Source organism: Poecilia latipinna, unplaced genomic scaffold, assembly GCF_001443285.1.
Source record: "Poecilia latipinna isolate Pla-1442-1.1 unplaced genomic scaffold, P_latipinna-1.0 Scaffold3803, whole genome shotgun sequence".
NCBI classification, from domain to species: Eukaryota; Metazoa; Chordata; class Actinopteri; order Cyprinodontiformes; family Poeciliidae; genus Poecilia; species Poecilia latipinna.
Window position 1 is genome coordinate 27,198 of NW_015116419.1, and position 10,332 is coordinate 37,529.

The 10,332-nt window shown below is 38.5% G+C and overlaps 1 protein-coding gene across 4 annotated transcripts in view; it reads right to left on the bottom strand.

Moving 5' to 3' along the window:
- The window catches only part of LOC106941677 (caspase recruitment domain-containing protein 8-like), a 14,251-nt gene extending 7,789 nt beyond the window's left edge, over positions 1–6,462 (bottom strand). For all 4 annotated transcript variants that reach the window (XM_015024771.1, XM_015024769.1, XM_015024770.1 and 1 more), the window contains exons 1-8: positions 6,301–6,462; positions 5,508–5,734; positions 5,360–5,400; positions 3,616–3,889; positions 2,854–2,897; positions 2,484–2,763; positions 2,354–2,397; positions 132–420 (exon numbers count right to left, since the gene is read on the bottom strand). In XM_015024771.1, the coding sequence (XP_014880257.1) occupies positions 132–420; positions 2,354–2,397; positions 2,484–2,763; positions 2,854–2,897; positions 3,616–3,889; positions 5,360–5,400; positions 5,508–5,562 (1,027 nt within the window). In that variant the 5' untranslated portion in view covers positions 5,563–5,734; positions 6,301–6,462. The remainder of the gene's footprint in view (positions 1–131; positions 421–2,353; positions 2,398–2,483; positions 2,764–2,853; positions 2,898–3,615; positions 3,890–5,359; positions 5,401–5,507; positions 5,735–6,300) is intronic.
- Positions 6,463–10,332: the final 3,870 nt, after the last annotated feature.

Sequence of the window (10,332 nt, forward strand, 5' to 3'; positions counted from 1 at the left end):
GAACCCAGCAGAACCCAGCAGAACCAGCAGAACCAGCAGAACCCAGCAGAACCCAGCAGAACCAGCAGAACCAGCAGAACCCAGCAGAACCAACAGAACCAGCAGAACCAGCAGAACCCAGCAGCGGTCACCTTTCCTCCCGGCGCTGCTCCCTGGCAGCATCTGCAGCAGATCTGCTCTGTTCATGACCCTGAAGATGCTCCTGGTTCTCTCCACCGACCCGACTCCCTCCTCCTCCACCATGACCGTCACCAGGTCGGTTCTGTTCTGGATCTCTGCCGGACTCCAGGTTCTGGTGTGAGGGAACTCCTCCAGGCTGACCGTCAGCTGCAGGAACCGTCTGAACTGCTGGAACTCGTTCAGGTTCAGCCGGTTGAAGGTTTCCAGGAGAAGAGTCTTAACAGCAGCCATTGTAGCCACCTGGAACATTCAGGATGATTATGAGCAGCAGCTGAATCCACCTTTGGAACAACCAAGAGGTTATTCTTCACAGAAAATTACATTGTTTTTAAAAGAGGAATGACTGAATGTTAACTTCTGAACCAGCTGAGATCTTTTAAGTCCATTTATTTGAGAATCCGTATCATAGATTTGATCAAATTGTTGATTTTAATGTGAATTTTTAATAACCATCCAGATACGTTTAGAATCAACAATATTTCTCTTCTTCGTCCTTTAAGGCCAGCAGCTGAACCAGCTTTACTGAATTTTTGCTACTTTTATTTTTATCTAACCTCTGACTAACTTGGTCTTAATTTGAAGAGTCTTGAGCTTTATTTTGAAAGTCCAGACAGTTCTTTCTCTCCACATGCTTCTTATAACTAATATCTCCCTGGAAGAGCTGAGCCCAGACATGATCCGTTCATAATAAGTTTAGTTTATGACGTTACGACATGCACAGTTGTAGTCAATGTAATAATCATAAATGTGTTGCTATCTGAGACCAGTTGACTGCCTCCAGGTTTCCACTGACCTGGAAACGTGAAGCCCTGCTGCCCCAAAACACACTTTAAATTTCACATTTACATCTCTGGCTTTCCTGTGGCTCAGGTTTCACAGATATTTTCTTAACTATCAAAAGAAATTTAGCCTGGGAAGCTGAAATTGCTACGTAACACGCTGATGTTTGCAAAGCGACCAATAGGAGCGCCGTTCATGTTCCTTGGCTCTGATTGGCTGAAGCCCCCACAGAAAACAGTTAAACCATTAACACCATTAACACCGGAGCGTCTCTGTTTTCCTCCCAGGTCTCGTTTGACAAACTGGGTCAGAACCAGTCAAGACTTTAGCAAACTTAACTTTCACCCGCAGACGAACATTATGAAATAAAAACAATATAAGTGCTGATCCCACATCTCAGAAAAAACAGTTATTTTTGATAATGACCGCAAAAATCTTAATGTTTACAGCACAGCATTTGTTTTATTATTATTAAAATCTGGTGCTGACATGCAGAGCGGTCGCTGTAGCTGAGCAAACACCTGCAATCTGACTGCTTTTAAAATACATGAAGAATTTCCATTAATTAATCTTACACTGATTAATTGAAATGATTTCTTTGCAAAGTGCGTTAAGACACCATTGTGAATTGGCTCTAATAAAACTAAAGTAAGGAAAAACAACCTGTCTGTCCAAATGCCAACACCAGTTCAGTTTCCAGGTTACGCTGTGAAAAACAACCGGAGTGATTTCAGGTTCAGCTTCTCTATCCGCGGTTTAGAATGAGAAATCTAAACATGTCCAAGATGCAGTAGAAAAAACAATAAATTAAAAATCATAATCAACTGTCAAATATCAGTGTTGTAATATATCTTATGAACAGTAAAATAGCAGTTAGTCCAACGGCCATTAATACACAACCGACGAACCAAAAGGTTTAAACACGTGTTTAGTTTGTGAATTAAATACTTAGATAGGAAGCTAAATAATTAGTTTAAAAATAAATACTTTGTTCCCAAATAAATATTTAATATGAAGCTAATTATTAGCCAAATAAATATTTAGCTCGCCTGCTAAATATTGACCTCAAAATTAAATATTTACTTTGCTAAATAAGTTAAGTAAATGATTATATTCCAAACTAAGCATTTAATTTCCAAATGTTTATTTTACAAACTAAATATTTAGTTCATACTTAAATAAGTAGCTAACTAATATATTTAGCAAGACAGCTAAATATTTAGTTGCATAAATAAATATTTATTTTGGAGTTAACCATTTATTTAGTTTGTAAACTATTTACTTTTAAAGCTAAATGTTTCGCTTTCAAATTGAATTATTGAAAATGAACTTTTATCGTGTGAATTAAATGATAAATGTGGATCTCTGACCTCTGATCCGGATTATTTCTCACCTTCTGCATCAGAGCAGATTTCCGTTTTCCCACAACATGTTTCTCTAATGGATGAAGCAGAAAAACACTAAAGTCATGAAATATTGACTGTAACATGATCAAATATTATTATTGTACTTTATTGTCTCACTTCCTGTGGATGTGATCAGAGCGAACTCCAGATCGGGCCTCTGCATTCTGGACAGCAGCTCCTCCATCTTGTCCACAGGACGCTGGCTGAACGTCTGCACCAGCAGCAACACGGTTTCCTGCAGGTCTGCATTCATGCCCTGCAGCCTCCAATAGAGGCTTAAATAAGGACAGACAGACGAATCCCAGCTGAGGGCGTTCCTGATATCTGTCACATCCTGGATGGTCAGATCCTCCAACACCTCCAGCAGCTTCTTTATGACAGACTCCATGTCTTTAACCTGATTAAACAATTCAAGCAGCAGACAGAATAATGGAAACCACAACAGGCTGACAGGCTTCAGTCAGCTGGAGTCGGACCAGTTACTCACTTTCTGCTTCAGTTCAGGCCAGAAATCCATCAGAGAAAGTTTCCCTGTAAGTCAGATCCAGTCATTTAGGCCTCAGATTTAAACATTTTAGATTGTAAAGGAAAGAAACATACAACATCTGCCTTTTAAATTCAATATGCTGAAGTGAAAGTTCAGCTTTTGAAACTAAAAACGTTGCAAAAATAAAGACTTCTGTAGAAAGTTCTGATTTAGTATTATTAAACTAACATTTATTTACTTTACTAAATACACATTTTGTTCCAAAATAAATTATTTAGGCAACTAAATATTTAGCTGTCTTGCTAAATATATTAGTTAGCTACTTATTTAAGTATGAACTAAATATTTAGTTTATAAAATAAACATTTGAAAATTAAATGCTTAGTTCTGAATATAAATATTTATTTAACTTAATTAGCAAAATAAATATTTAATTTGGAGGTAAATATTTAGCAAAGAAGCTAAATATTTATTTGGCTAATAGTTAGTTAAAAAATAAAAACATCCAACTGTACATTTGAATATTGGAGCAAAATTACAGAAAATATTTAAATATAACATCCGAGCAGATCTGGAGTCCAGAATCAAGAGTTCAAATAAAACTGCTCAATTTCTCTTATTTTGTTTTATTTGGTTAAAAAAAATTTAAATAAAAAAAACAAAACAAAACAAAACAAAACAAAACAAATAGTCCATTTTCAAAATATATTGTTATAAAAACCAGTGCTGTTCTGCAAATGACTTATAAATATTTTTGGTTACCTTTAGCGCTGGAAGTGACCAGAGGAAGCTTCTCTACCAGGTCCGACTTGTCCAGGTCCATCAGAACCTCCTGAGCCAGCGCCAGGCACCGATCACCGCAGGTGGTCCACATCATGCTGACCAACTGCGTGCGGTTTGAAAACTGCAGGGCGCTCCATGGGACCTGAGGCAGAGCCTGCTGGAGCTGCGTCAGCTGCAGGAACCATTTGAACTTCCAGAACTCGGCTTCTTTCAGGTCCGTCAGGATTTCCAACAGCAGGTCCACAGCTGACACCTGAAACGTCACATCAGCTCCAACTAGTCAAGGTCGTGACCTCTGGGTCTTTGTTTATTGGTCAGTTCTTTTGGACTTAGAAGGAAGATACTCTTATGTAATTTATAAAACTCACTCTTTGTCCTGAGCAATTTTGTGTGTGAACATCGACTGGAACCAAACTGTGATAAAAACTTATAACTAGAGAAATCAAATATTTAAGTTTACAAACAAATCACACCATTTCTAACGTTACTTAACCTCAAATTTAATCAAAGCTTCAAACCTCAAAACACGAATGATTAAAAACAAAAATCATTCCCCTTTTAGTTATAAATTTGACGTATCAAAAACATATTTATATATTTTAAAATGATAGAATATCATTTATATAGATACATATCTCCAAAGCAGTCAGCCTGGATGGAGTAAAGCGGCTTTTAGCCTCTTTGATCACATGACTCCAGAAGGTCAACACGTTTGCAGGTGAAATTTAGCAGTTAATACAAAATGTATGTAAATATTTTCACAGGATAAACATTCAGTTTTAAATTCAATGTATATGAAAAAGTCATATTCTAAGGAGACAGTATATCTTTAATATTCAGTCACTTTGTAAATCCCCTGAGGTGAAGACCCTCTGCACTCGGTTTGGTTTGTTCCTCTCATGTCACTGATCGCCTCCCAGCAGTTATAAGCCTGTCAGGTTATTTACCGACTTGTCGGTTCACAGCCACAGATGTTCCAGTGTCGTCCTGTTTGCTGCTGGTTTCCAGTTTTAGCAAATGGTCAGCATGTGACCCAAACTAACAACTAAACCTTTAATGACCAATCATCAAACCAAAGTAGTAATATTAATAAGTCCCACATGTGATTTTAAAACAGCAAACTACAAGTTAGTTGGAAAAGCATTTCTCTAGATTATTATGAATCTACAAAACTACAGATAAGATTGAACTAACTTTATACGTCCAGTTTTCTGGAAAAATGTCAAACAAACCTTCAGATCAGATAAATGATCATTTTATTAGTTTCTGATCAGATAAATGATCATTTTATCAGTTTCTGATCAACCTGACTTCCTGTGGACTTCCAGTCTAAAAAAGCATTGTGATGTAGGGAAGAGCATTTATTTACATTTGTCAATGTAAAAAAATGACTGAAATGTGAATTTTACTATTTTACCAGTTCTTTTCCATGAGAGGATCAATAAATCTCAATACATGTGAAAAATAATTAAATGAATTCTCTTCGTGCAGTTAGTGATATAAATCATTTTCTTTCAGTGAGAGGCGTTCTGAAAAAGCTAACAGGAAGGTTTTTCCATTTATGTGTGAGGCGCTTTACAGTTATCTAATAACTAAGAAATAGTTTATCATTTCTATTGTTATAACAACAGTGACGCAATATATCATGATAAAATTATTATATGGCCACCTGATGATTATGAGGGTTTTATCTGCAGCATCACAAAGATGCGACGTCACTCACCCTGTGGATTTCTGCAGGCAGAAGATCATCAAACCGCTTTTCTGGAGAGGAAAGAGAAAAGAAAAGATCTGAGGAAAAACAAAATATCTGACATGTTTAAAGTTGACATCTCTTGTTGTTTTGTCCTGAAAATGTTGAGTCGTCTTACTTTTGGCCGTGGAGCTGCCGACCTGCATGGCGTCGACCAGATCCGTCATGTTCATGAACCTGCTGGGTCAGTTCCAGCCTGCCGCCAATCAGAACCACACAACCGCCTGCAGCGCCTGCTGCCCCTCACCAACCCTCAGACAGCGCCGTCTCCGCAGGAGGTCACTGAAGGTCACTGGGACTCAGCTCACCCAGCAGCAGCTCCACCAGGGACTCCATCAACTCCACCTGCTCAGGTGAGAAAACCACCAAAAACCAGGAGAAAGATTTAAAACTGAGGGACGAAAACGTTCAAATAAACGTTCAAATATCAGTAAAGAGAGAATGTAAGGTTCTTTTAACAAAGGATGGATGGATGGATTTGAGTTTTAAGCCTCCATCTCTCCTTCCTGGTGTTGCATCATGGGAAATAAACAGAAAGAAAACTAATAAAAAGTAAAACAATAAAATAAAGCAAAACTTTATCAATAAATCCCAACATTAAGCTCAAATGTTGATTTATTTTCTCTTTCTGCTGTTCAGAGTTAAAATAAAAGCTAGAAAATGATGAACCCGGAAGAAATCAGAAAATGAAACTAAATAAATCATCGGCTCTGCAGTTCATCCTCCTCGTTTCATTCTAACGTCAATATGCAAATGAAGCTGAAGGTGAAGTGTTGTGAAAAACACGAGAACAAAATGTTTCCTCCAGGTGAAAAAGACGCAGGTGAAGCGGAAGTGAATGTCTGGAGGTGTGAACGCGTCAGGACGCGGTTATTAGACATGAAAGCATCCAGAAAGGAAACTTCTCCTACCTGCTGCTGGTGTTTCCCCTCTGAAATCCTGCAGCGGTCCCTCATTTTACTGCAGAATCATGTTTCAGAGGAGCTGCAGACTGCCGCCGTTCAGGCCTGGTGTTTAACACAAACTGGTGTTCAGATCAACTGCTGCCCTGAGCCTGAGGAGAGGAGGAGCTAATGATGATCTGCAGCTTAACATCCGGTCCAACAGCAAGCCTGTTCATCCGCAGTTCCTCCAGTTTTAACCAGTAAAGGAGGGGAAATATTTCATTTATTTTTACTTTATTCAACCAGGAAAGACCCGATGACATGTAAAATCCAGTTTCCATGGTGACCTGGATGAAAACAGAACTGAAAAACATGAAACACAACATTTTACAAAAAGTATAACATCAATAATCACCAAAATGTAAATAAAGAGAAATAAGACACATAAAACAGTCAAATAATTAATCAGTCAAAACATTTGCATTGATGTGGAGCAAAACAACCTTTAACAGGTCAAACTGGGTCATTACAAACATTCAGTTCATTAAATATCACCAAACAAGATGAGTCAGCAGGAACGTTTTTACTGTTGGTTCTGATTCACTGATCAGTTTTTAGTGGTGAATATTGACATCATATTGATTAATATTACAGAAAATGATAAAATTATATAAGTTCTTTTAATATGAAAGCAAATTATCAAAACCTGACAAAGGAAAATAAACATAACAACAATATTATTTTGCAGTTAATAGCTTTCAGGACTTGAAGCTTCCTGAAGAAAAATCCATGGATTTTTATTGATCAATAAGTATTCATACTTATTGATCAATAAAAATCTCCAGTAACCTGGTGTGTCTGTAGCAGAGTTCAGGTTGATTCTCAGTGTTGGGGTCGCCAGGAAGCTGATGGTTTTCTGGAGGTTTTTATATTATTATTATTTGTTTCGACCAGTTGCGCAAAAAGTGGGTGCAGCGTCAAAACCCCGTCTGTAGGGGGCGCCAGTTCATGTTTTCCCATCCACCTGAATAATATGGAGTTGCCACCCTGGTTTCGACCAACTGGAACTTATTGATGGTCCCTAACCGAACCGAACCGAACCGAGCGGCTCCAGAGCCTCTGGCCGCTGTCTCTGTAACAACACACGGCCTGCAGAGAATCTGACAATATTAACTTTACTGCGGGAGGAAACAGGAGGACGCTGCTGTCGGACCTGGCCTCCCTGTTCCGCCATCTGCAGCCGCGGGTTTTATCAGCTGTTTAAAGAGGAAAAGGACTTACTGTCACTTTAAATTTATGGATTAACTGGATTAATTTCAAACGAGAAATTTATTTTTAAAATTCATTTTGCGTCACGTTGATGTTCAGAAAGGAAACTACTGGTTGTATCTTCATCATAACTGAATTTATCTTTAATATTTCTGTGTTTTTGTCTCTGTCAGCTACAGGATGTTCAACAGAAACTGTCACTGTGAAGAAAGAAGGTATGAAATCACAGAAACCATCGTTCTGCATATTAGACATAACTGACAAATACAGTTTTCTATATTAATACATTAATAACATGCATTTACATACATGTTAAATCAGATGAAAAAAAAAATCAAATATTTTCTGAGGGTGCTATGACTTCTCCAGGAGGAGCTATAGCACCCCTTAGCGCCCCCCCTGGCGCCGCCACTGCTGACAACATTAATAAAAATGAAATCTTGCTATATCTGGATCCTCTGGAGGGCAGGTTGCTACAATGGGATAATGTAACATGACTTTATATTCCCTTTTCTTGTAATACCAATCCACACTCCCTACCAGCTGGCAGCAGTAATGCACAATTACGTTGTTTGTTGAACACCAATAAATACCAAAAGAAAAAGAAGAAGCTGATCAGTCCAGCAATCCAGAGATGCCAACTTCCTCCTGCCGTTGGAGCTTCACAGAGTTTCACTTTCTGCTTTAGTGGCTGCAAAAACAGAAACATGAAGGACTTACTGTAACTTATGGATTAACTGGATTCATTTCAAACCAGCAGCAGGTAAAAGATTTATTAAACAGGACTCTTGTCTTTTTTACTTTTAATCTGTCTTAATTAACATCCTATAACATTAAGAACATCAGCCATAGACGCTCTTTTCCAAAACATGCAAATTTGACAAAGTGTTAGTTTTGTTGTTACAAAAACCATTTTAATTTTAAAAGCACAGTATGAATATAAAATTTACAAGGCCTGTTCAAAGGATTTCCATTGTCAGTTTCTTAAAATGGAGCGGAAAGCTTTCTGAGAAAACATTTCTGACAGTTTCGGTTCAGAAAGACGTTGTTCCGAACAGCGGAGCCAGAGGAACTGAAGGCTTTATTACCTGTTTCTGTTCCAGCAGGGGGAACAAAGAATTACAAAGAGTCATTTGATGGTGAGCCATAACGGCTTTCAATTATGCAAAGAAAAAGTTCATAAATAAGAAGGAACCAGGCCAATAAGAACATTTAAACCAGAGTCAGCAGTGTGTGTGTTGAAAACATGCCGGCTCCAGCATGCAGCTCAGTGGTGGTGAGGCACCACAGACCAGAGCCTTGGAGCACAGCGGCACCTTTCAGGAATTAAAATAAGGGCCACCGACCAGCCCTGAGTCGTCCTGCTCTCATGGGGCGGGATGGCTGCTGCAGTGATGGACAATATTTTATGGCAGTGTTTGTTGTACAAAAAAAGAAAGATTCACACATAAAGGTTAGAGTACTCCAAAATTGTATTCCAATCAGAGTAGCATAACTTCAACAATTTTTACTTACGTAGATTTACTTAAGCTTTAATTAAGCCGGTGTAAAAAGTGCCTGTAAAAGTAACTGGTCATAACTCCTGATTTAATATTCAAAATATGTCATCAGACAGCCAAAAATATAAAAGTTATGTGAACATTCTGGTATTTTAAAGAATATTAACAAAATATTTATAGAAATAAGGAGTTAGGTTTGGAGTTTTCAGGACTAAATCTACCACGAGGGCCAGGGTAGTCAGTGTTTTTTCATGGGGACACTTAAAAACGAATGAAACAAAAACACAGAGCAATATTTTATTATTTGATATTGTGAGCCAAAGAGCCACTTGCATCTCCAGAGATCTAGACATCATCAAGAACTTCCCGTTCCAATTGGAGAACCAGCATCCTGCATCCTGGTGAACTCGGTAAGAACAGACTTGACTGTTCTTGCAGGTATGTACTTGCCAAGAACACAAGAACATACTTGCATACTGGAGTATTGAGAAATGGGTGGTATTCATGTCTGTGGGTGGGAGCTGCACAGGAGCCCCCCGAGCATGATGCTGCCACCACTATGTTTGACAGTGAGGATGGTGTGTTCAGAGTAATGTGAAGTGTTTTTACACATTGTGCATTTTATTTCAATTTTACATGTTCTGTAAAGTTAAACTTTGACATGAAACTAATGGTGTCACAGAAAGTGACTGATGTAAAACATCCAGAATGCAGCATTAATGCTGAAGTTTTTGTGTTTTATTGTCCAGGTTGGAACGATGGAGACGATCGAGCTTCTGGTTGAAACCCTGCAGCAGCTGAGCCTGGAAGACTTTGCAGAGTTCAGGACTTTGGCTGAAGCAGAGCCGAGCTTGGTGACCTCCAGCAGCCTGGAAGCAGCAAACGTTCGGGATGTTGTTGATCTGATGGTGAAGAGCAGCAGTGGAGAATGTGTGGAGGCCGTCAGAACCGTTCTGATGAAGATGGACCGCTTGGATCTGGTGCAGAGATTGTCAGCTACTGACTCAGGAGGAAAAGGTGAAGCAGAGCAGAGAGAAATGTTTCCTCCTGAATCTGTTTCAGGAAACCTTGTTAGGAAATGTAACTTATTCTGATCAGTGAAAGTTGCCTTGATAAATGAAAACATGTTGGAAAAGTTTTGCTGTTGTGAAACTTTGTGGTTAAAATTTTACAGTCCAGATGATGAAACTTCTGCTAATCAGAATGTTTCTATTTTTCTTGTCAGATGAACTTTCTGTTGATGAAGAACCATCTTTACTGGACCAGAGGGTAAGTAAGGCTGCAGGATGTG